Source organism: Rhipicephalus microplus, unplaced genomic scaffold (genome assembly GCF_043290135.1).
Source record: "Rhipicephalus microplus isolate Deutch F79 unplaced genomic scaffold, USDA_Rmic scaffold_56, whole genome shotgun sequence".
In the NCBI taxonomy this organism is placed as follows: Eukaryota; Metazoa; Arthropoda; class Arachnida; order Ixodida; family Ixodidae; genus Rhipicephalus; species Rhipicephalus microplus.
In genome coordinates this window covers 194,039-215,315 of record NW_027464629.1, presented here as the reverse complement: position 1 = coordinate 215,315, position 21,277 = coordinate 194,039, and the positions used below count along the sequence as shown (strand labels likewise).

The window sequence follows — 21,277 nt, the reverse complement described above, 5'->3', positions numbered from 1 at the left end:
GAGCAGGCTTGGCAACTGAATACGCGCAGCTTGTGATATCCATATATATATATATATATATATATATATATATATATATATATATATATATATATATATATATATATATATATATATATATATATATATATATATATATATATATATTGCACATTCACGTAAAATCAAGGAAGCCCGAATCCTAAAGTGAGTGGTCGAAATCAGGCTGCAACTTCATTTTCAGCGCACTGCAGCCATAGAACAGTCGCGAAAGGAAATCTTCGCTATATACGCAGTTCTGCACGTTGGTGACTTACAGACAACACCAGAAGCAATCGACGCTGCTGCCTGCTACCGACAGCGACTCCGCTAGACTTCACTGCGCGTTACGCTTGAACACTCCGAACAAATTGCTTTATGAACATGCCCACTAATTTTTTTTTTCATTAACTCGGCTGGAGAGACCGAGCGACAGAGTCCAGCAATCTTCACGTAGTGAGCGCGCGCGTGACATGCGGCGCGAGTCCTCTCTGACGTCACAAGCGAGGGCACCACTGCAAAAATTCGAGGCGAATACAACTAATAGAATATAAATACTTAGTGAAAACGCGCTATGTTTCGGTCGCGTGCTCTTTCAAGTCCTTGATTGTCAATCAACAAAAGAAAACGCTTATGTTATTGTGTTCGCGAAGAAGCTTCAGTGCCCGAATATCAGCGCGTGAAGTCACTTGATTAAAACGTTTAGGCATTTGGTCACGTTCGATCAATGCCAGATTGCATAAAAATTTTATTCAGCATTACCGACAAATTATTGTGAAAACGTTAATATAACGCCGTCAAAACGTATGATTTACCTCGGGATAAGCAAGAGCTTTAATGTGCGGTCACCGCCTTTCTTTTCTTTCTCTTTTTTTGAGCACGTCTTCTCGTTTACCAGGTATTCCATCGTGGCTACAATGATTCTTTCATTGTCGCGCCTAATGCTCCTTCATATTCTGTTTCAATTTTTCTTGCATTCACCGCAAATGATCAAGTGATCGCATGCTTAAGAATGCACAGCCTAAACAAAATGCTGCTAACCAAAGTGGAAGATTCTACAAGACTAGTCGACGGCAGCAAACAAGAGAAAGCCACAAAGGTCGCATCGCTTAACCGTCCAGTCGAATAGATCAGTTGTATTTCTACTGTCTATACATCGATAGACAATCCGCTCGCGCAAACTTCAATGACGCATGCTCACACTCACACAACGGATAACAAGCGGTTCTTTGCAACCACGCAAGATCAGCTTAATTAAGCAAAATTAATGGCGCAACCATAGCAGCGCACGAACATCGCGTAAAAAAACGAAAAATTGCGTAAACGAGTGTAGTCAACGTCTATAGGAGGCTTGGAAGAATTCACACTTCTCAGATACGCTCATCGGACATCCCGGTGGGCACGTGAAGGCACTGAGAAAAGGTTGGAAGTGTCGTAGAGGAGCGTTAGAGCGCTCTCTCCCCGAGTTGGAACCGCACAACACGTGGCTGTATGTGATGAAGAAAATCTGGTCGCCTGTGTAGGATTCCAGGTATGGCAGCCTGAAATCGCGCACCCGTGATGGAGCTTCATCGGCGGCCAGTTTGTAGGCCGCGAATGCAATCTCGAGCGCCACCAAGGCCGGAAACGCCTGCAAAACAGCCAAAATTAGCGCCACATATTGAGATCGTGTCTGCCCACCGCTTTGCACGGTTGCGCATTACAACCCGTGCGATTGCGGTCGTTCGAAAATACTCTAAGTCCTCAGCAACAACAGAGACACCTATTATAGGGTTTATCTCTTTCCTAAAGGCTGACTGAATCTGAAGGTAAGACCTTCGAGAGTAAACCTGAACGAAAGTGTAGTTTAGAATACCCAATCACGCACTATACATTGGTTAACCATACCACCTTCCATCTCTTGTCCATCCCTCCACTCCTCTCTCAATCTCTTTTGGAGGTAATGGTAGCCCAACACAGACACAACGTACCGCTGTAAAACTTGAGATATACGTCGGAGGAATGTTCTCATAGCCGTTTCAGCTAGCATATCTTTCTCAGATCATTCACAAAGGAAGGAATGGAGGGCTGAACACTGTCCTTTAGCGCACGCTGATGTGAACATGTGCACTTTGTCTCATGTGCTAGAATCAACACAACCTTTCGTTATTTGCTATACACGTTAGCTATAGCATTTTTGAACAATACAAATGTTGTAACACATCATGGAAGTACCAATCATATCACTGAAAAGTATTTCGCGTGTAGCTCAAGGACGTAATGGGCATACTTATTTCGCTATTTTTAACTGTCGATCTCGCAACCTAGGCCGTTTTCAAGAAGTTGTCCCTCTTTCATTGATATCACGACATACGTTGAGCAGGAATTTTCGCACCGAGATTTGAGCGCTTCGTAAGACAACAAAAAGGCGACAACCATTACAAAATACGAGATCACTCAATGCGCCTAGAAGAAACCTAAAAAAGACCATTATAGGATGAAAACACACGTATTAACAACTCCAGAAATTGTCAGGATTTCTACGGCACCGTATTTTTGGTCACTGAGATACCTAGCGGCATGCTGCCTCCTTGCTCTATACTTCTCGTTGTACATACCTACAGCTGATGAATAGGGAGCAAATTTTAAGCAAATGTCTATTTTGTTCTGTTCACTCCTATTCCCCCCCCCCATTTTACATATCAGCGTTAAGCAGTGCTTAAAAGAGACATATATGTTGTTTTACAGTGTTTATAAATAATTGGTTTGATGTTTTTGCTTAAATGTGCACAAAAGAGTGTAAAAGCCCATTTCAAAAAGCTGAGTCTAAAGAAAACTATCCAGTCTCAAGTTTTGCTTTCGGGCGTAGTTTCTGACCATTATTCAAGTTACCGGGCTACATACGCTACACCTCTAGTTCAACCAGCTTCCGGAAAACAACCGCTATCAGCAGTGAAGTGGGATGCGCTGACCAGCCCACACCCCCGCGCTAACAGGGCGCAAGCGCTTGGAGAATGCGAAAGCGCAAAAGCCGTCAGATGAGAGTTGAGAATGTAGCGTAGTGCTAGTGTCGGCCTGCCGGCGAGAGAAAACGATGACGAGAGTCGTCTGAGAAACGAAGAAGGGCACCCAGACACGATTGTCTGACTACACCGAAGGTCAAAGGAACAACTGAACGATCCAGCGTCCGCCGCTGGTGCTCATGCCCACCGCCCCTTCGTTCTCCTTTATTTGCAACACACTCCCGCGGCCGGCATATTGGTGCACGTTTCAAGCAAACTTTGAGCGATTCTGCGAGGAGGTGTTAACCGGCGACAGAAGGGCTTGGAGAAAGATGATGAAGCAAAGCGAGGCGGTGGTTTGTCTTCCGGGAGGGCCGTTCGTCCACTCAAACTGTTGCGTGCAGATCACTTCGCCCTCGCGTTGTTTGTTATCTTGGGGTGATAGTGGGGGCTCTTGCTCTTCTTGCATCGCTTGTAGTAAGAAGAATCGGCTTTCAGCATGCTTTCGAGGACTCGCGAGGCTTCTTGATAATTCGCGTACTTCTTCAGAATCTTGTACACCAGCTGTTGTTGATATCGCTTCGGAAGTATTTGTAGTAGCTGTGCAATCATGCGCAGCTTGACCACTTCGGTTGTCGGTAGTACTGAGTGGGTGCCTCGCTCGCAGGTGCATCCAAGCTGGATGAAGACTCCGAGATGAATGACGATTTTTCTTCCTTGTTCGGCAAGGATGACGATGACGTCGAAGCATCCTGGTTCCGTCAGGCAATGACGTCACCAAGAGCGGGAATCTCGGCCGCGTTCGGAGGCAGTTGAGATGCGTCTATAGATACGTGATCTGTGGCCGGTAGCCGATTGTCGGCGTCCGTCTCAGCATCGCGAGTGATGGCGCACGTACAGCTGACGTTTTCTGGTGTATCCATCTGAGTTATGGAGGTGTTTTTGGAAACTTCTCTGCAGGAGTCTCCAGACGTCTGGTAGATCACGGTGGATCCCGCTTTGCGAAAGGCCTGCTTTGTGCCGGATTCCTGCATGATGCGCATGGCGTAGTGCTGGAGCTGTGCGCTGTGGCGCTCGTACATCCAGCGCAGGTCTCCGGCGTCAGGCGCTATCTCTTTCTGGTATTTGGCGGCGTCGTAGAAAGTCGTGGAGTCCATGTTCTCGGTTGATTGAAGCTCGTAAAAGCGCTGCTGCTCGCCGTACCGGTCATCGACTTGCTTGGGCTGGGCAGAGACGCTACCACCAGGATCGGGCTTGAAAAACATTAAGGGCCAGTAGTAAGGTTCCGTGCGTTGTTGCTCACTAGGCCAATCCTGCAGGCACATGGGGCCGTGCGACAGACAGTACGTGACTTTGCTCTCTTCACCTGAAACGAGGGATTGCCTTGGCAAGCTGCAGTTCAGACTGCGGGAAACCGAGTCCTTGTAGTCGATCCGCATGGCGAACTCGGGGCTTCCCTCGGCCATCGAACTCTCCACGACGTGACTTGCTGGCGAATCCTGACACTGAAGCGCAGTAGATCACGTGGAAAGTGACGGGTTTTTCAGCGTGTACCCAAAACTAATTGGAGTTGTAGTTGGCGTTAAAGTCGTGACGCCCGTCAAAAGCAAATTCACCGCCTAGGGCGACGAGGAGGAGAGAAGAATCGTGATTGTGGTCGACGGTGAAGTTGCGGCCCGTGGTGACATCGAAGCCAGAGTGGTCGAGATGCAGGTCGAAAGCGAGGTTGCAGCCTGCTGCGACGTCAAAGCGAAAAAGGTGGAGAATATCGTCGAAGGTGAAGTCACCGCCTGCTGCCACGACGAGGTAAGAGGAGTCAAGAGGCTGTGAGAGTCAAGAGGAGTAAGAGGAGTCAAGAGGTTGTGAGGAGTCAAGAGGAGTCAAGAAGCCTGCTCCAACGTCGAAAAGAGGGGAGTCGAAAGGTCAGCTCAATGCGAAGTTGTGGCCTGCTCCGATGTCGAAACGAGAGGAGCCGAGAGGTTGGTCGAAGGCGAACTTGTGGCCTGCTCCGATGTCGAAGCGATACGAGTCGACAGACCAGACGAAGACGAAGTAGCTGCGAGCTTCGATGTCGAGGCGAAATGGGTAGAAAGCCTGATCGAGGACGACGTCGCGGCGGGCTGCGATGTGAATGCGAGAGGCTTACAGAGTGCAGTGTTAGTGACGGCAGCCGATGCTGATGGGTTTGGCGGCCACGACTTGGTTGCGCGGTGAGCTCTTCCTTGAGCACAAACGACTCGGTTGCGCGGCGATCTCTCTCTTGAGCGCAAACTACTTTGTCCTGAAAGTCGCTGGCTGTGATAAGGTCCGCTTCCAAGTACTCGTAGTGAAGGTAAACTGGATGTTTCTGTCGATGTTCGTAAGGTGGGCGTGTTTCAGGACGATAAATGCGAGGAGCTTCTGGAGCCTGAAAGCGGGGTTCATTGAGTCGGCCATAATGGCGTCGAGCATCGAAATGTCCTTTGCGATTGCTTTCTGGTAGAAGCCGCGCTGTACTCGAAGTTGGTCCATTGTCGAAGTCGAGGGCCAGACGACCAGGTGGGTTTCGGTACCAGGGACCTGGTTCGTTCCCAGGTTTCGGAACCAGAACGAAGTGTGGGAAGCGAAGAAGGGGACCCGGACCGAATCGTCTGGCTACGTTCAAGGTCAAATGAACAACTGAACGAGCCAGCGCCCGCCATTCGTGCCCACCGCAATGGAGTATCTTATGATATTATGTAGCTCAAAAATACATTTATTTGAAAATATTTTCCAGATAAGCGAAGAAAACTGTTGAAAATCACCGGGTATTTTCTAAAGCTCGTCTTGCCCCCCGATACTAATAAGACACATTGGTGGATGAAACCGGATGTTATCAAGGGCCTGTGTTGGTAAACAGTGAAAGGGTCTATAGCGCGCGTGACCAAGCTCTTTTGGTCAAGGTTCGCAGTTGCTTCCCGAGTGACGCAGCCCCCCACCGGCAGTCCTCCATGCTGACAAAAGCGAGCGGTACGATACATCCTTGCTGAAGCGACGCCAGTTCGTTCACATGTATGTATATACGTATGTATGTACGTATGTACGTATGTATGTATGTATGTATGTATGTATGTATGTATGTATGTATGTATGTATGTATGTATGTATGTATGTATGTATGTATGTATGTATGTATGTATGTTGATTGATTGATTGATTGGTGGGGCTTAACGTCCCAAAACCACTATTTGATTATGAGAGACGCCGTAGTGGAGGGCTCCGGAAATTTTGACCTCCTGGGGTTCTTTAACGTGCAACCAAATCTGAGTACACGGGCCTACAACATTTCCACCTCCATTGTAAATGCAGCCGCCACAGCAGGGATTTGATCCCGCGACCTACGGGTCGGCCGCCGAGTACCATAGCCACTAGACCACCGTGGCGGGGCTATGTATGTATGTATGTATGTATGTATGTATGTATGTATGTATGTATGTATGTATGTATGTATGTATGTATGTATGTATGTATGTATGTATGTATGTATGTATGTATGTATGTATGTATGTATGTATGCATGTATGTATGTATGTACGCTGCACATTTACGGAACATGACAGCATTGGCAAACGTGCCTCGACTCTCGCTTACAATTGCTATCGCAATTAGCAATCGCGCAGACGGCCGCATCCCTTACGTGCAACGCGTGGAGCGCTGAGTGGTTGTCCTCGTAGGCTCCGATTTCGCACTCCGCCCTGTCGTCGTACTCGGCCTGCTTCCACCATCGCGTTGGCGTTCCGGATTCGTCAAGCCCGCTGCCACGCGGATCAAAGCTGCTGGCGTACTGAGCCGCCAAGACCGAGGCCAGAGCGCCGTAGTTGATGGCGAACGTTCCTCTGGGGTAGTAGAGCGGCGCCGCGACCGAACCCAGCGATACGTCCGCGCGGTTGGCGAGGTACACGTAGGTGGCCGGGCACTCGCTGGGAAACATGCGCCTGCTGTAGACCTCGTCGAATGGGAACTTCTCCGAGCGAAGGGCGCGGTAGGAGCGCGAGGCGTTTAGGAGGTTGCTGAAAAAATTCTGCGGGATCGTGAAAATTGAAAAGTTGGGGTAAAGCAGGAAGGCTGAAAAAAACTCAGCGCACTGAAAATGCGAGTATGACGACGCTGTACTTTTGTAGAAAAGTTGGGGAACTAAGTAACTTCAAGATGATTGGAAATACACAAAAATGGTAGTTGCGAGATTGGAAAGGTTTGCATAATATACGTACTATAATATGAATATTACAATATAAATCTATTAAAGTGCCTCTGAGTTTGGTCTAATGCTTATCATAAGGTGCTTCAGTGCTGAGCCTAGGTCACGGGGAAAAATAGCGGCCATGGCGTCTGTATTTTGGAGCAAGTGAAATTCTAGATGGCCGTATATTTGAGTTTAGCTGCAAGCTAAAGAACAGCACATGTTTGATATATATACATATATATATATATATATATATGTATACACACACACACACACACACACACACACATATATATATATATATATATATATATATATATATATATATATATATATATATATACATACACACGTCCGGACTGCGAACATCATATTGCCATCGGGATTTTCGGTACGTAAAAAGCAGCACTTATTAGGTTTTGTGCAGCCCTTCTATTTAAGCAAACAGTGCCAACTGAGGGGAACGATTAGCTGTTAAAGGTGCACAATAAGAATGAAGGTATTACTAAAGCTGGCACTCAATTAGCCATGCTGCCAAGGTTCGCGGGGTTAGCCATCGTACTCTTTATATGCCATACTCAACCCTGCATGCCCCCGCACGTGGTCTTTCTCCTTAGTGGCAATTTCCGCTCCCCGCCGAGCAAATGCAATAGTTAGAACAGTATGCCCAACATCAGGGTCCTAATGCTCATTTGCCTTCTATAGACCCTTTCCCTGTTTACAAACACACACTCTTGATGGCATCCGGTTTCGTCCATTCATGTGCCTTGAGAGTATCGATGTGCAAGAAGAGCTTTAGAAAATATCCCGCTCATTTTATACACTTTTCTCCACTTATTTGGCACAATATATTCAAATAGATGTTCTTTTGAGCTACATAAAAACTATAAGAGATTCCCTTGAACCTAACATGAGATACATTTTTATTCCTTGAAAAAAAAGAGGAAAAAACTTGAAAACGTGCTTTCAGTTTCGCCGTTATTAGCTGGTAAATGAGATGGCAGGGAGTTTTTTTGGGGGTACAACGTTCGTGACCTTGAAACCGTCTACACATACGGAACGCGCACTTTCCGCTCTAACGGGAAGGAACCTACGCATTACCCACTATGTGCGTGTACTCTACACAGCCCAAGCGTTATTCTAGATTATGGGAAAGGACATTGAATAGAAACACCATTTCTCTCGTATTGCTGAACTACGCTTTCACCATTGTCATGCGCACAAGGGGTGCCAGGAGGGGAGAGGTGCCCCCCTCTCCTGGTGGATTTAAAGGAGGCGCTAAGTCTCCCTTTACAGAGTAATGCTTGTTCCCCGCCATCACTTAGCGGGGCCGTAACACTGTCACAACAATTTACGGTTTACCTTGAAACATAGAAACGGAGCGTCAAATACACTTGTACACATGAGATACTGGCAGCCCAGGGCGACTACTGTATCTGTAATTCTAGAGCTGTTGCCTTCCCATTTTCACCCTCAGAAAGTTTTGAAAGCACGTCATCGCCTTTTTTGTTCGCTTTTTAACAGGAACATACTTTGTGCCGGAGTGCAGCGCGGCTCCACTGGCGTGTTCCCGTTATGAATGGGACGTTGTAAAATGCACACTAACAGGTAGCAAATAAAAACTCAAAAAACTATATCACCGGGGCCGAACCTATGACGTCAAGGGACGGTAACATTTCGCACCAATCCTAATAAGGAACCACGCGCACTCTAGCGACTTTCACAATAGCAAAATTGCCATTGTTTCAGCGAGAAGCATGGCAAGCCAGACGATGCACAAAAAGAAAATGCAGAGGCAACGCTTCGTTGATATCCCTCACCACCTCACCAGGACGCGATAAAGATCAGGACCTTCTGGAGGCTACTGAATTATTGATCCGTAAAAATAAACGGTACTGTGTTCCCAGGGGCCAGACATTTAACACAACCTCATTGATCTGAACTAGTAAATATACGTGGGGGGAGGCAAGACTGAAGTTCATGATGTCGCATTAGCCTTACAGGTGGTTCTGGCTCGAAATGCGAAAATGGCACAGTGAATTTGATCATCTCATTTCGTGATGAGCCTACAACTGCGAAGCCAGCAGCAACATAGCTCTCAAAGAGCAATTTATCACCAGGTCTAAACTGATTCAGCGTTTCGCTTCACACCTAGCTAATGTATGCGTCCACGCGACTTTGACACGCGCCCAATATATGCCTCGTGACTACTCCGGAAAGGGAGCCTACCGTTTCCGCCGCAGCGTAGCCGTCTTCCAGTATCTGTCGCCAACTGCTGTCGAAGAACTTGGTCGGTGGCAGCAGCACGAGCGACAGCCTGTCCACCTTGCGTAGCGCCTTCTCCTTTGCCTGGTCTTGGATCCATGCGGCATCACGCAGCTTCCTAGAAGCGGCGAGTTTCAACGTGTTCTCGAATTGGGTAAGGCGGCGTCTCAAGTCCTCCGTGCCGAACGAATCGGCCAGGAGCTCGACCACGCTCAGCAGACCGAACCGCGACTCCGCGTACTCGAAGCAGGCGTATCTGCGGTGTCCGACGCCTTTCTCCCGGAAGACTAGCTCGGGCTTGTTTGAGACGGCCCACAGGTGCGACTGGACGAAGACCCAGGCGAGGCCCACGACTAGCAGGCGCTTGCCGTATATCTTCAGCAGTTGCTCGACGTGGTTGAGCACCGCCGGTCCGTCGACGATGACCCAGTGTTCGTTGGTCCAAACGAACTGACCTGCGAAGTGCTTGTTGAGCAGCGTCAGCCACGCACTCGGATCGGCTGAGGGCGTCTCGTTCCCCAGGGAGATAAACTGGAACCAAGTCTGTTCGAAAAGAAATGGCGCGATGTAATTGTACTGGTGGAATGATCTGGGCGAGTCAGTTTCGTGCAGCCCCGCAAGGCGGATTAATGCTCGCGAAATAAAGCTGCCATCATCCTCATGTAGTAGGAAGATACAACGGAAATGCGTGGTGTCACTTTTTAAGTATACAACACTTCGCCCACAAATGAAGAACGTGAATCGTGCAACCAAACCTGGAATGGAGACCCTCGCAAAGCAGGCTTTTCACCATGGCCACTCAATTTTCTCGCCGATGAACTTGAATGAGTGCCCTCTCCATCTCTGTGTTTCCTTCAGCTGGATTACCTTTACGGTTCGCACTTCAGAGTTTCAGTTCATGGAAGAGCGTAGCACTACCGAAGAGAATGATTCGTCAATGACTCAGTTCGTAAACTGATGTAATAAAATCACCAACCTCTAGCGATGAGCTCTTGGCTGGCGCTGGACGAAATTGTTCAAAAATTTAAGAGCAGTTGTCATCAAGTTTAACTCGAACACCTCGAAGTGGGACCTCGACTGGTTTGATTGATACCAGTCGCGAGGAGCTGGGCGCTGCTGGCGTGAATATACCTTGGTTTGCTTGGATAATATGTAGACGCATTCGTAACATATCATAGACGATACTCAAAGCTACGCGGCGCTGGTGTAGATCAAACAGTTTCAGGACACGCTTCGCAGCAGACAAGTCAAGCTTGCTGACGACTGTACAATCTAGCTCTGCAAAATAGGCGTCAGTATGTTGCTGTGTGGTTTACAGTGACGTGATAGGGTAGATTGTCTGCTTGTCAAGCTATGCAGCACACAAGAAGTCAATAAAATGGCCACGCAGATCTTAGTGTGTCGCTGTATATTCAGCGTAAACAAGGGCATCGATTCACAAGGCGCGCGAGACAAACTACATCCTTAACACTGATAACGGTTCTTTCCAGAGATATTAGCGCGTTGGTGCTGTCCTTTGCGTCTTCAGCGTCTGCATTTTTATGCCTAGAATATGACAAAATTGAGTGAGGCCACAACAAAGAAAACATGCGTGAAGCACTGCGGTAACATTTCCAACAGCTTATAATCTCAAAACGCGCGCCTTAAGAAACCATGTCTTCAATCAGTGGCTCGTTCGCATTGACACGTATGCAAGTCACGTCTATTGGGGTAACTACTATAGTCACTTATTTGGTTGCGAGTCCGTTATCACTCAGAGTAAAGAGAGAGAAACAACAGGAGAGCGAGAAAAGAACGACACAAGAACAATAAAAATAAAAACAAAAAGAGACAACAAGAATAATTGATTGATTGATATGTGGGGTTTAACGTCCCAAAACCACTATATGATTATGAGAGACGCCGTAGTGGAGGGCTCCGGAAATTTAGACCACCTGGGGTTCTTTAACGTGCACCCAAATCTGAGCACACGGGCCTACAACATTTCCGCCAAGAATAATTGAGATATAAAGAATTAAATAAAAAAAGTAAAAAAAAACAGGAAAAAAAAACACAAATTTCAAGCAAGAACTGTGAACTTTGATTCTAAGTAAAAAATTATATACATTGTGCACTCACGAAGAGCCGAACTCTATCAAGGATCGTAAAATTTTCTTTCTCAGAATCAAAATAATGCCATTACATCTCCCAAGTTTAGGAAAATTTTATTGAATACTGACAAATCAACCACAAATATTAAAAGTAACTCGACATTCTATCTATTTTAAAATCCACTATATAAATATTTATATAATAAAACACGAAACAAAACGCCAGAATAATTCCAACTCCGCGTACCTACTCCACATCAAGCTACTATCCAATCCAACTTGACAGTAACGGCGCGGAAGGGGGGGGGCAGTAATCCCAAGTTCTAGTTCTAAAGTCTTATTTTTGCAGAGCACACATTTCGGAAAAGAAGTTTAAATCAACACTCAACAAGAAAATCAAGAAACTCCAAGAACGGCCCCAAGCTACCAATCGCGAGAATTCAACACCCAAGAATGAAACTTTGCCAAATATGTTAGCAGCAAGAACAACATTCTAAAACAGAACAAGAGTTTTTTTTTCCTGGATTCGTCTGGGGTGGAGTCCGCTTCTACTGCTTATTCTTCCCCCTCAAATATTCAATTCGCTTTGCCCTGTTCGATGTTCTGTCCTCTTTGGTATTACCTGCTGTATATTTAAGATGCAGCCTGGGGATTTGTTTTTTCTACCTCACAACAATGAATAACACTTCGAGTAAGCCTCCCCGCAACATTTTCAAGGCCAGGCCTGGAATTGCCGGATCAGGCCTGAATTTAAAAAAATGCACATCATATCCACGGAATGAATGATGATGAGTGGGCTGAAGCGTCTGTCCATTCGTTTATCTATCAGTCTGTCATCTCCGTCCATCCGTTCATCCGTTCGTCCGTCCATCTGTCTGTATATATGTGTCTTTCAACTATACGAAAACCACTAACGCTATCTAGTGTTATCTCCAAGGGCATGTGCACACAACGTGATCTATTGAGCGATTCATATACTAGAAAGGCTACTCACTACTGCTGCTATAACCACAACTACTACTACTACTACCACTACGACGACGACGACGACAACGACGATGACGACAACGACGATGACGACGATGACGACGACAAACAGGAGAACGACCCACACCCTAAGCAGCTTCACCCCTAAAGTCCCTAAAGTATTTTAATGTTTCACCATACCACCGTTCGTGTGATGACATTATAGGCGCATAGAAGTCGTCAATAGGCTACTGCAATCTAGCTAGTATTAGGGGCGAAGCTACTTAAGCCGTGGGTGGATTCATGCATGTCTCTCTTGGTACGTGACCGCCTAGTTCTATGACTGACTCAGCAGGTGCGGATAGACAGACAGACAGACAGACAGACAGACAGACAGACAGACAGACAGACAGACAGACAGACAGACAGACAGACAGACAGACAGACAGACAGACAGACAGACAGACAGATGGATGAATGGACGAACGGAAAATTAACGGTTTACCGATAAAACCCTCCGAAGCTTTACCCCACACATCACCATTCACTCCGTGGATATGCTGTTTTTTTTCAGTAACTTTCGGTTGACAGATGTACACGGCGTTCGCCCAGCGTGTGTGGGCGTGTGTGTGTTCTGCGAGAGAGCGCCAAGCAACAGGTCGCTTTTCAGCACTAACGCCATTATACATATAAAATAACATTCACAGCATATTCATGGATGGAATGATGATGAGTGGGCAAAGCGTCCGTCCGTGCGTTCTAGAGCACGCAACGTAAGGACGGATGGACGCTTCCCTCTACTCATCATCGAAAACAACTAACGCCATTATTTTAAGGACATATACACACAAAACCATCTAGTGAGCAAGTCTTAAAACTAGAAGTGGCTACTACAACTTACAACTACGAGGTGGTCAAAATTTCCGGAGCCCTTCACTACGGTGTATCTCATAATCATATGGTGGTTTAGAGGAACGCCAAGCCCCACAAATCAATCAATCAATCTCTGTCTTTCAGCAGGGTGATTTTATGGGCCACTTGGTTTATACTTGAAAAGTGAAGGTTTCCTGCACGTTACGACGCGAGCAACAAACGAAGAACGCCCAGGACTGGCGCATTTTTCCTGTTCTGCTGATGTCTTAACTTGCTGGAACCTTCCACTTCCTTTTCTGTTGTGACCACTAGCAGTATGGTTCCCGAGTAGCCCGCGTCCTAATCCCTCGTACCTGCTGAGAACCATCGGCAATCACGTTACGCTTGGCCTTCAGGATGGTGTCCTCCAGGTGCCGTAGCACCGCCGCCGTAATGTTCAACGACTGCGGTGGCACCGACAGGACCTGGCAGTATTCGCTCACGTAGTTTTCGTACTCTTCGGCCGCTGACGTGAACCTGTGGACATCGTCTCGCCAGACGTAACTCAGCCTGCCACGTGAGAGCATCAGCGCGACGTCCATGGTCGCAGCCGTCGGTAGACCGATGACGCGCACGTCGAAGAGGAAGTTGAGGTTCCAGTTGACGGCCAGGTCGAGCATAAGTTCTAGCGGGTCCACGCCGTCGGCAAGCTGCTCTTCCTCGGGCCAGCGCATGCCACGGGCTGCACGAAACTGGTGGAACTCGACGAGGTTGCGTTCAGTGTCACTGCGGTCCGGGTTGACGCAGCTCTGGTAGAGTAGCTGGGCTGTGAGCTTCGAACCCACGGCTTCTGTTCCCTCGAGCGCACTGACGCCACTGGCGAGAGTCCTACGCCAAGGGTCGCCACAGATACCACCTGAAGGAAATGCTTGTAGGATGCCTTTTCTTTTTAAATAGTTAACGGAAGGTTCAAAGTATCCCACGTGGCATATGTAAGAAAGCTGAGTGCTATTGTTTAGCGAGATTACTTTCTGAGGGACGGGTGATATTTATTGTACAGAAAATAAGCAAGACTTTCTTTTCAAAAAAATGAAGCATAGCTAATTAACGTGTACAGTCTATTGCTTAACGATGCATTACCAGCCCCGACCCGAACTTTGCAACTTCGAAAGTAGCATGGCACCGGCTAATTACACGATATATCCGTTTGGGAAGTTTGAAAACGCACAATTTCCTAAAGAACTGCAACAAGTGCATTTTCACCGCAACAATTATCGTGCTAGTATCGAAATTTTTGCAGATTCATGGGTCTTTTGAAATCTACTGGACTACTGGACTATTTTCTTGCATCGCATTCACACAAACACACACACATTATATATATATATATATATATATATATATATATATATATATATATATATATCTATATATATATATATAGTTCGGTAAAACCATATTAGTGAGATTCATCATCATCATCATCAGCCTGACTACGTCCACTGCAGGACAAAGGCCTCTCCCGTGTTCCGCCAGTTAACCCGGTCCTGTGCTTGCTGCTGCCAATTTATACCCGCAAACTTCTTAATCTCATCTGCCCACTTAACCTTCTGTCTCCCCCTAACCCGCTTCCCTTCTCTGGGAATCCAGTTAGCTACCCTTAATGACCAGCGGTTATCCTGTCTACGCGCTACATGCCCGGCCTATGCCCATTTCCTCTTCTTTATTTCAACTATGATATCCTAAACCCCCGTTTGTCCCCTAATCCACTCTGCTCTCTTCTTGTCTCTTGAGGTTACACCTACCATTTTTCTTTCCATTGCTCGCTGCGTCGTCCTCGATTTAAGCTGAACCCTCTTTGTAAGTCTCCAGGTTTCTGCTCCGTAGCTAAGTACCGGCAAGATACAGCTGTTATATACCTTCCCCTTGATGGATAGTGGCAATCTACCTGTCATAATTTGAGAGTGCTTGCCGAATGTGCTTCACCCCATTCTTATTCTTCTAGTTACTTCAATCTCGTGGTTAGGCTCTGCGGTTATTACCTGCCCTAAGTAGACATAGTCTTTTACAACTTCAAGTGCACTACTACCTATCTCGAAGCGCTGCTCCTTTCCGAGGTTGTTGTACATTACTTTCGTTTTCTGCAGATTACTTTTAAGACCCACCTTTCTGCTCTCTTTGTCTAACTCCGTAATCATGAGTTGGAATTCGTCCCCTGAGTTACTCAGCAATGCAATGTCATCGGTGAAGCGCAGGTTACTAAGGTATTCTCCATTAACTCTTATCCCTAACTGTTCCCATTCTAGGCTTCTGAAAACCTCCTGTAAGCACGCGGTTTATAGCATTGGGGAGATTGTGTCCCCCTGCCTTACATCCTTCTTGATTGGTATTCTGCTGCTTTCTTTATGAAGCACTATGGTAGCAGTTGATCCCCTGTAGATTTCTTCCAGAATGTTTATATATACTTCATCTACGCTCCGATTCCGCAGTGTCTGCATGATGGCTGACGTTTCTACTGAATCAAACGCCTTCTCGTAATCTATGAAGGCTATGTATAGTGGTCTGTTATACTCTGAGCATTTCTCTAATACCTGATTGATAGTATGAATCTGGTCAATTGTTGAGGAGCCTGTTCAAAATCCTGCTTGTTCCTTTGGCTGATTGAATTCTAGTGTTTTTTTTACTCTGTCAGCAATTACGTTTGTAAATAGCTTGTATACTACAGAGAGCAAGCTGATCGGCCTGTAATTCTTCAAGTCCTTGTCATCTCCTTTCTTATGTATTAAGATGATGTTAGCGTTCTTCCAAGACTCTGGTACCCTACCCGTCAGGAGACACCTCGTAAACAGGGTGGCTAGTTCTTCTAACACAATCTGTCCTCCATCTTTCAGCAGATCTGATGTTACCTGATCATCACCAGCAGCTTTGCCTCTTTGCATGCTCTACAAAGCTTTTCTGACCTCTTCTATCATTACTGGTGGGGTGTAATGATAGAAGAGGTCATCTGGGCTACTGCTAGTTCTTACAGTATTAAGGTCGTGGTTGTCTCGGCTACTGTACATATTTCTGTAAAACTCCTCCGCTATTTTAACTATCCTATCCATATTGGTAGTTATTTTGCCTTTTTTGTCCCTTAGGGCATACATCCGACTTTTGCCTATCCCAAGTTTCCTCTTCACTGCTTTGACGCTTCCTCCGTTTTTCAGAGCGTGTTCAATTCTCTCCATGTTATACCTTCTTACATCGCATACTTTACGTCTATTAATCAACTTCGAAAGCTCTGCCAGTTCTATTTTGTCTGTTGTACTTGACACTTTCACGATTGGACGCTTCTTAATTAGGTTCTTCGTTTCCTGAGAAAGCTTGCCAGTGTCCTGTCTAACTACCCTGCCTCCAACTTCCACTGCACACTCTGTAATGATAATCGTCAGATTATCATTCATTGTATCTACGCTAAGGTTGGTTTCCTCACTAAGAGCCGAGTACCTGTTCTGCAGTGACACTCTGAATTCCTGTACTTTCCCTCTCAGTGCTATAGCTCATTGATTGGCTTCTTGCGTATATTAGTGAGATTCACTTGTAGGTAAATAGATCAATTTCTACCTACAGTGTGAGTATCGTTCGCATCTACGATTCATACAACGCTATAGATTTATGCCGCATGCCACCGGTGATTCCAAAAAAAAAGAACAATAACGTTCAACGTGAGACGCCCTGCTTAGCATAAACCCAACAATGACCTTATATTGGCGAGTTTGCTGTTCCCAAAACATACTTACTTGACGCTCCCACGCAGGCATGCGCAAATGTCACACGCCGAAGCACATCGGTAATCCTATACGGCGTTATTTACCTTACTTGGTAAAGCGTATGGCACATGTAACGTGCGTTCGGCTTTCTCCAGCAGTACGCCATATTTTACCCCCATTTCCTTTTACGGCCGGAGCTCCTTAAGGCGTCTCCAGATTGTCCTCTGTAGTAACAACCTCTCTTTGGTATGTGCCACAGGAGAGTTTAGTTCTTGCAATGTCCGCTAGATGGCGGTACTTTTATATGATCACAATATGATGAAAAGATGTGAGATAGTACAGACGGACGGATTCACGGACGGACAGACAGACAAGTACACAGGCGGGCAAACGGACGGACGGCTGGACAGACACACAGACAGACGGATGCAAGGATGGACGCGCGGATGGACTGATGGACGCTTCGCCCCACTCATCATCTTGCACTCCGTAAATATGCTAGGATTTTTTATTTATTCTTTAAATGACTTTAAATGTGGTTCAAACATGAACCTATATGTCCAAGTATGTAGGACGCGCAGCGTTGAACGACCGCTCTATCATTAGTTTCGCTGTACCGAGTTTGTGGCTGTCTAGTTACGCGAATGGTGTCGTACACACCTGCAACTTTTAGTTACCGTTATATTTTGCCCTCGTGCGTTTGAGCAGGTGTTACGAGAGATTTGAGGAGCATCACCAAGTAAATTTAGTGGAAGATGGTATAATTTTTTAAATAAAGAAATGTCTCTCAGTGATCCAGAATACCTAGTTAGGAGCCTTCTAGTGTACTGGACAAGTACTCTGAAGGATACTTTTACGACAGATTGTGCGGTAAAAGTGACCAACAGTGACCACAGTGACTCACAGCCAAAATCAGAACTGAATAAAACGAAGTAGTGCGCGCGAGAGCGAGACCAACGTGAAGCGTGTGAGCTTTGGAACGCGGATGGGCGAAGCCAGCATGGTCGGTGAACCGTGAAGCGCAGTACGCTCAGCCTGAGGGAACCAAACGGACCTAACTAGTGCCACCAGACTAGCCGGGACGAGCTTGGCAGTTCCCTGCAGCGAGAGAGTGTTCCGGTCTAGGTCTTGCGGGCCGTTCCAGCGTGCGAGCCAGAGGGAGCAGCTGATTCTGTGTGGGTGGCGTTCCGAGCGCAAACAGCGACCGAAGCCATAGACATGGTGCCGAGTTGGCGTGCGTGCCGTGCAACCGCCTGCGGAGGGTGGGGCCTTGGTGCTACGCCAGCGCACTGTGTTGCGCATGCCTGAGCGAACTGTTCCGGGTCTGCTCGTGGCCTCGTGACTCACTCGTCGAGTCGTCCCTGCTACAATCTTGCGTCAGCGGCACTGCCGTCAGTACCGTGAGTGACGTCTACGGACCCATAGACTCCATACCAGACAAGACGCAGAGATACTCGCGTATGCGTACCGGACTGTAAGGACTGAAGCATAGGAGAAGAGTAATTGTATATAGCAGTACTCAGCAAGTATATGTGTGTGTATTTGTGTTTTGGTAAGTGTCTATAAATGTTTTTGTTCCTTACTCTGTGTCTGAGGGCCCATATGAACTGCCACAGAGAGACACCGGATCGCAACCTGAGATACCACTAGACATTCACAAGACTGCACGCGACGTTAAACTCACAGAAGATCGAAAAACCGAGGGTTGAAGGTTGGAAGAACTAGAGTCCATAGATTTAAGCTACTTGCTGACTGAAGAGCCAATAGATGATGAAGATAAAAAAAGTCACAGTTTCGCCAAAAGGGCGATTCGATGAATGCGATAGCAACGTTTTGGAATGTTTTACGAAGCTAGGCTAGTATTTTAGGAGAAATAATTATTGTAGTAAACATGCGCTTCCTAAGTAACCAAGTTTCCTGCGGCGCGGCCACAGTAGATGACCACAACAAGGCTCGTGTGTAGTGACGGCGTTGATGAAAAGCGCTTCCCGTGCGCAGCGCCTGCACTAAGGGCTACACGTCATGTGTCGCCGCTGGTGGCAGTTTATGTGTAGAGCGCATCTATATGTGGACAGTCACTTCAGATACACTTTTGGCACCGTTTCTTCGTGTTGAGAGCGCAGCCCGTAGACTCTCCCGCTGTGAGGGCAAGAGCTACGCGCTGATCGTTGCCGCGATAGCATAGGAACCATATGAGTGCCCCCCACCCATTTGTTCGCTCACGAGATAAGTGCACGCACAGACGATCCCGGCCGGAAAAGCGATGATCGCTCCGCAGAAAAAAAGAGGTTACCGCATCCTTTCCCGTATATGTATACCTATACATATACGTGAATACCGGCGGTGGCGGTGACAGCAAAAACCAGCCGAGACTGTCCTTATAATATCTATCGCAATAACAACGAACCCAAGCAGATGGAAGACCTGTAAAAGCATCAAAGTTCCCGAAGTGCTTCGCGAACTTACTGGCTGAGAGGATGGAGCGTGCTACCGACAAGTCAGCGTCTCGCGAAGTGGCACGTTGTGCCAAATGATCAATTCCCTAATTCTGGACGATCTGAGACCACTAAGCAAGCACTATTTGAATGCGTTGCTTGTGAGGTTGTACGGCACCTTGTTTGGCGCACCTTTGGAGTTGAGCCTACATCTCTATCGGAGAGAATTAACGGCATGTTTGCCCGATTGGTACTTTTAGTAGCAATGCACGTTATCTCTAGGGGGACGTCTGCACCAGGCAGAAACTCGTCTACAGTCACAGCAAACAGCAATCCCGGTTTCGCATACATTTGTAAAATTGTTTTTGGGTAAATTGTTGACGAGGTATATGAAAGAGGCGGTGATGCCTTTTCAAGGAACTGGTACACTGGGTTATCGTATTACGTGGGGGGAAACCTGGACCTGGTCGCGCATAGCGAGTTAAATCATTGTAACAAGTCATCCTCCAACTCACAATGCTGCTCGACCCTCCCCACTTTCTCTCTCTCTCCAGTTTTTTAAAGGTAATATGCTTCTTTTTTCATCGGTCCATAGCCGCGAATAGTGTGTTGAAGTCTGTAAAATTGCGTCTAGCGTTTGTATAAACTATACTGTCGAGATTTTGAAGGTTCTAGTGTGTGTGTCTAGTGTTTTCGTATAGTGGTTGAATAAACTTTCCTTTACCTAGTGCGGAACAATTCAGGGACCCAGACTGTCGTATTCAAGAGCTGTCATACTTAAGCCATGTCGTCGTCTCGTAGTGGCGTAGGAACTGTACAACAAGTTCCCGGTTTGAATGGCTCCCGTGAGGCGACTTTGGTACAATCTTTAAATTCATCTCAACATGTATTTACCGTGCAGAGTTTTCATTTTCACGGCAACTTTCGTGAAGTTCAGTAAAAATGAACGTTGAGCAAATTGGTGACATTTCATATTAATGTTTCTTCCTTTTATATTGCGTCTCCGTGCGCTTCTTCACATGTTATAAGACGAGCTTTCATTAACACGCCGCCAGTTCTGTTGTGTATGCATTCACACACGAGCGTTTGAGGTTACACCACATGCAGTTCAGAACTTATACCACGTACCTGAGATACATACGGTCGATGATCGGGTCACTGGCACCCTTGCCGGTTGGCGCCTTCCCGCAAGCAAACTCGTAAAAGTCCTGACACGGGTCGACCGAACGGTTGAGCGTACTAAGCAGCTCGGCGGCGTGCGCCACGCAGTCGTCGGTGAGGCAGTAGTCGACGCGCCGGCGCGAATCCTTGAAGAACAGCAGGTAGGCGAACAGCAGCGCCGAAAAAGAGACCACGAGAGCCAGGAACAGGCACAGGCCAGTTCGCCAGCGAAGGGCCCGCTCCACGGCGGACGTGCGCCGGGTCGTGTCTTCCTGCTGCAGAGCGACGTATGGTCGTCAGCAAACTTAGTGACACTAAAGAGAAAAAAATGCCCTCACCTCCCCTAAGGGAATCATGAGGAAATGCGAATGCATTTTTAGCGCCGAGAGAAGGTACCGTTGCCATCAGTCATTCGCCTTCGCCGACTTCTGCAATCGCCTTGAGAGGCGCCCAGTCAGTGAATGGTCGAGAGTGAGGTGCGAGCGGATGGGAGAGTGGTTTATAGCAGTGATGTTGCTAAGCTATTGTTCCGAAGGTATAGCGGGGTCGAATCCTGGCC

At 46.9% G+C, this 21,277-nt stretch overlaps 1 protein-coding gene across 1 annotated transcript in view; it reads right to left on the bottom strand.

Annotated features, from left to right (window-relative positions):
• Positions 1–4,559: 4,559 nt before the first annotated feature.
• LOC119173769 (neprilysin-1) overlaps positions 4,560–21,277 on the bottom strand; it is a 28,470-nt gene continuing 11,752 nt past the window's right edge. The window contains exons 3-7 of the mRNA XM_075884924.1: positions 20,686–20,993; positions 13,748–14,261; positions 9,430–10,008; positions 6,655–7,038; positions 4,560–4,823 (exon numbers count right to left, since the gene is read on the bottom strand). Of these exons, the coding sequence (XP_075741039.1) occupies positions 4,560–4,823; positions 6,655–7,038; positions 9,430–10,008; positions 13,748–14,261; positions 20,686–20,993 (2,049 nt within the window). The remainder of the gene's footprint in view (positions 4,824–6,654; positions 7,039–9,429; positions 10,009–13,747; positions 14,262–20,685; positions 20,994–21,277) is intronic.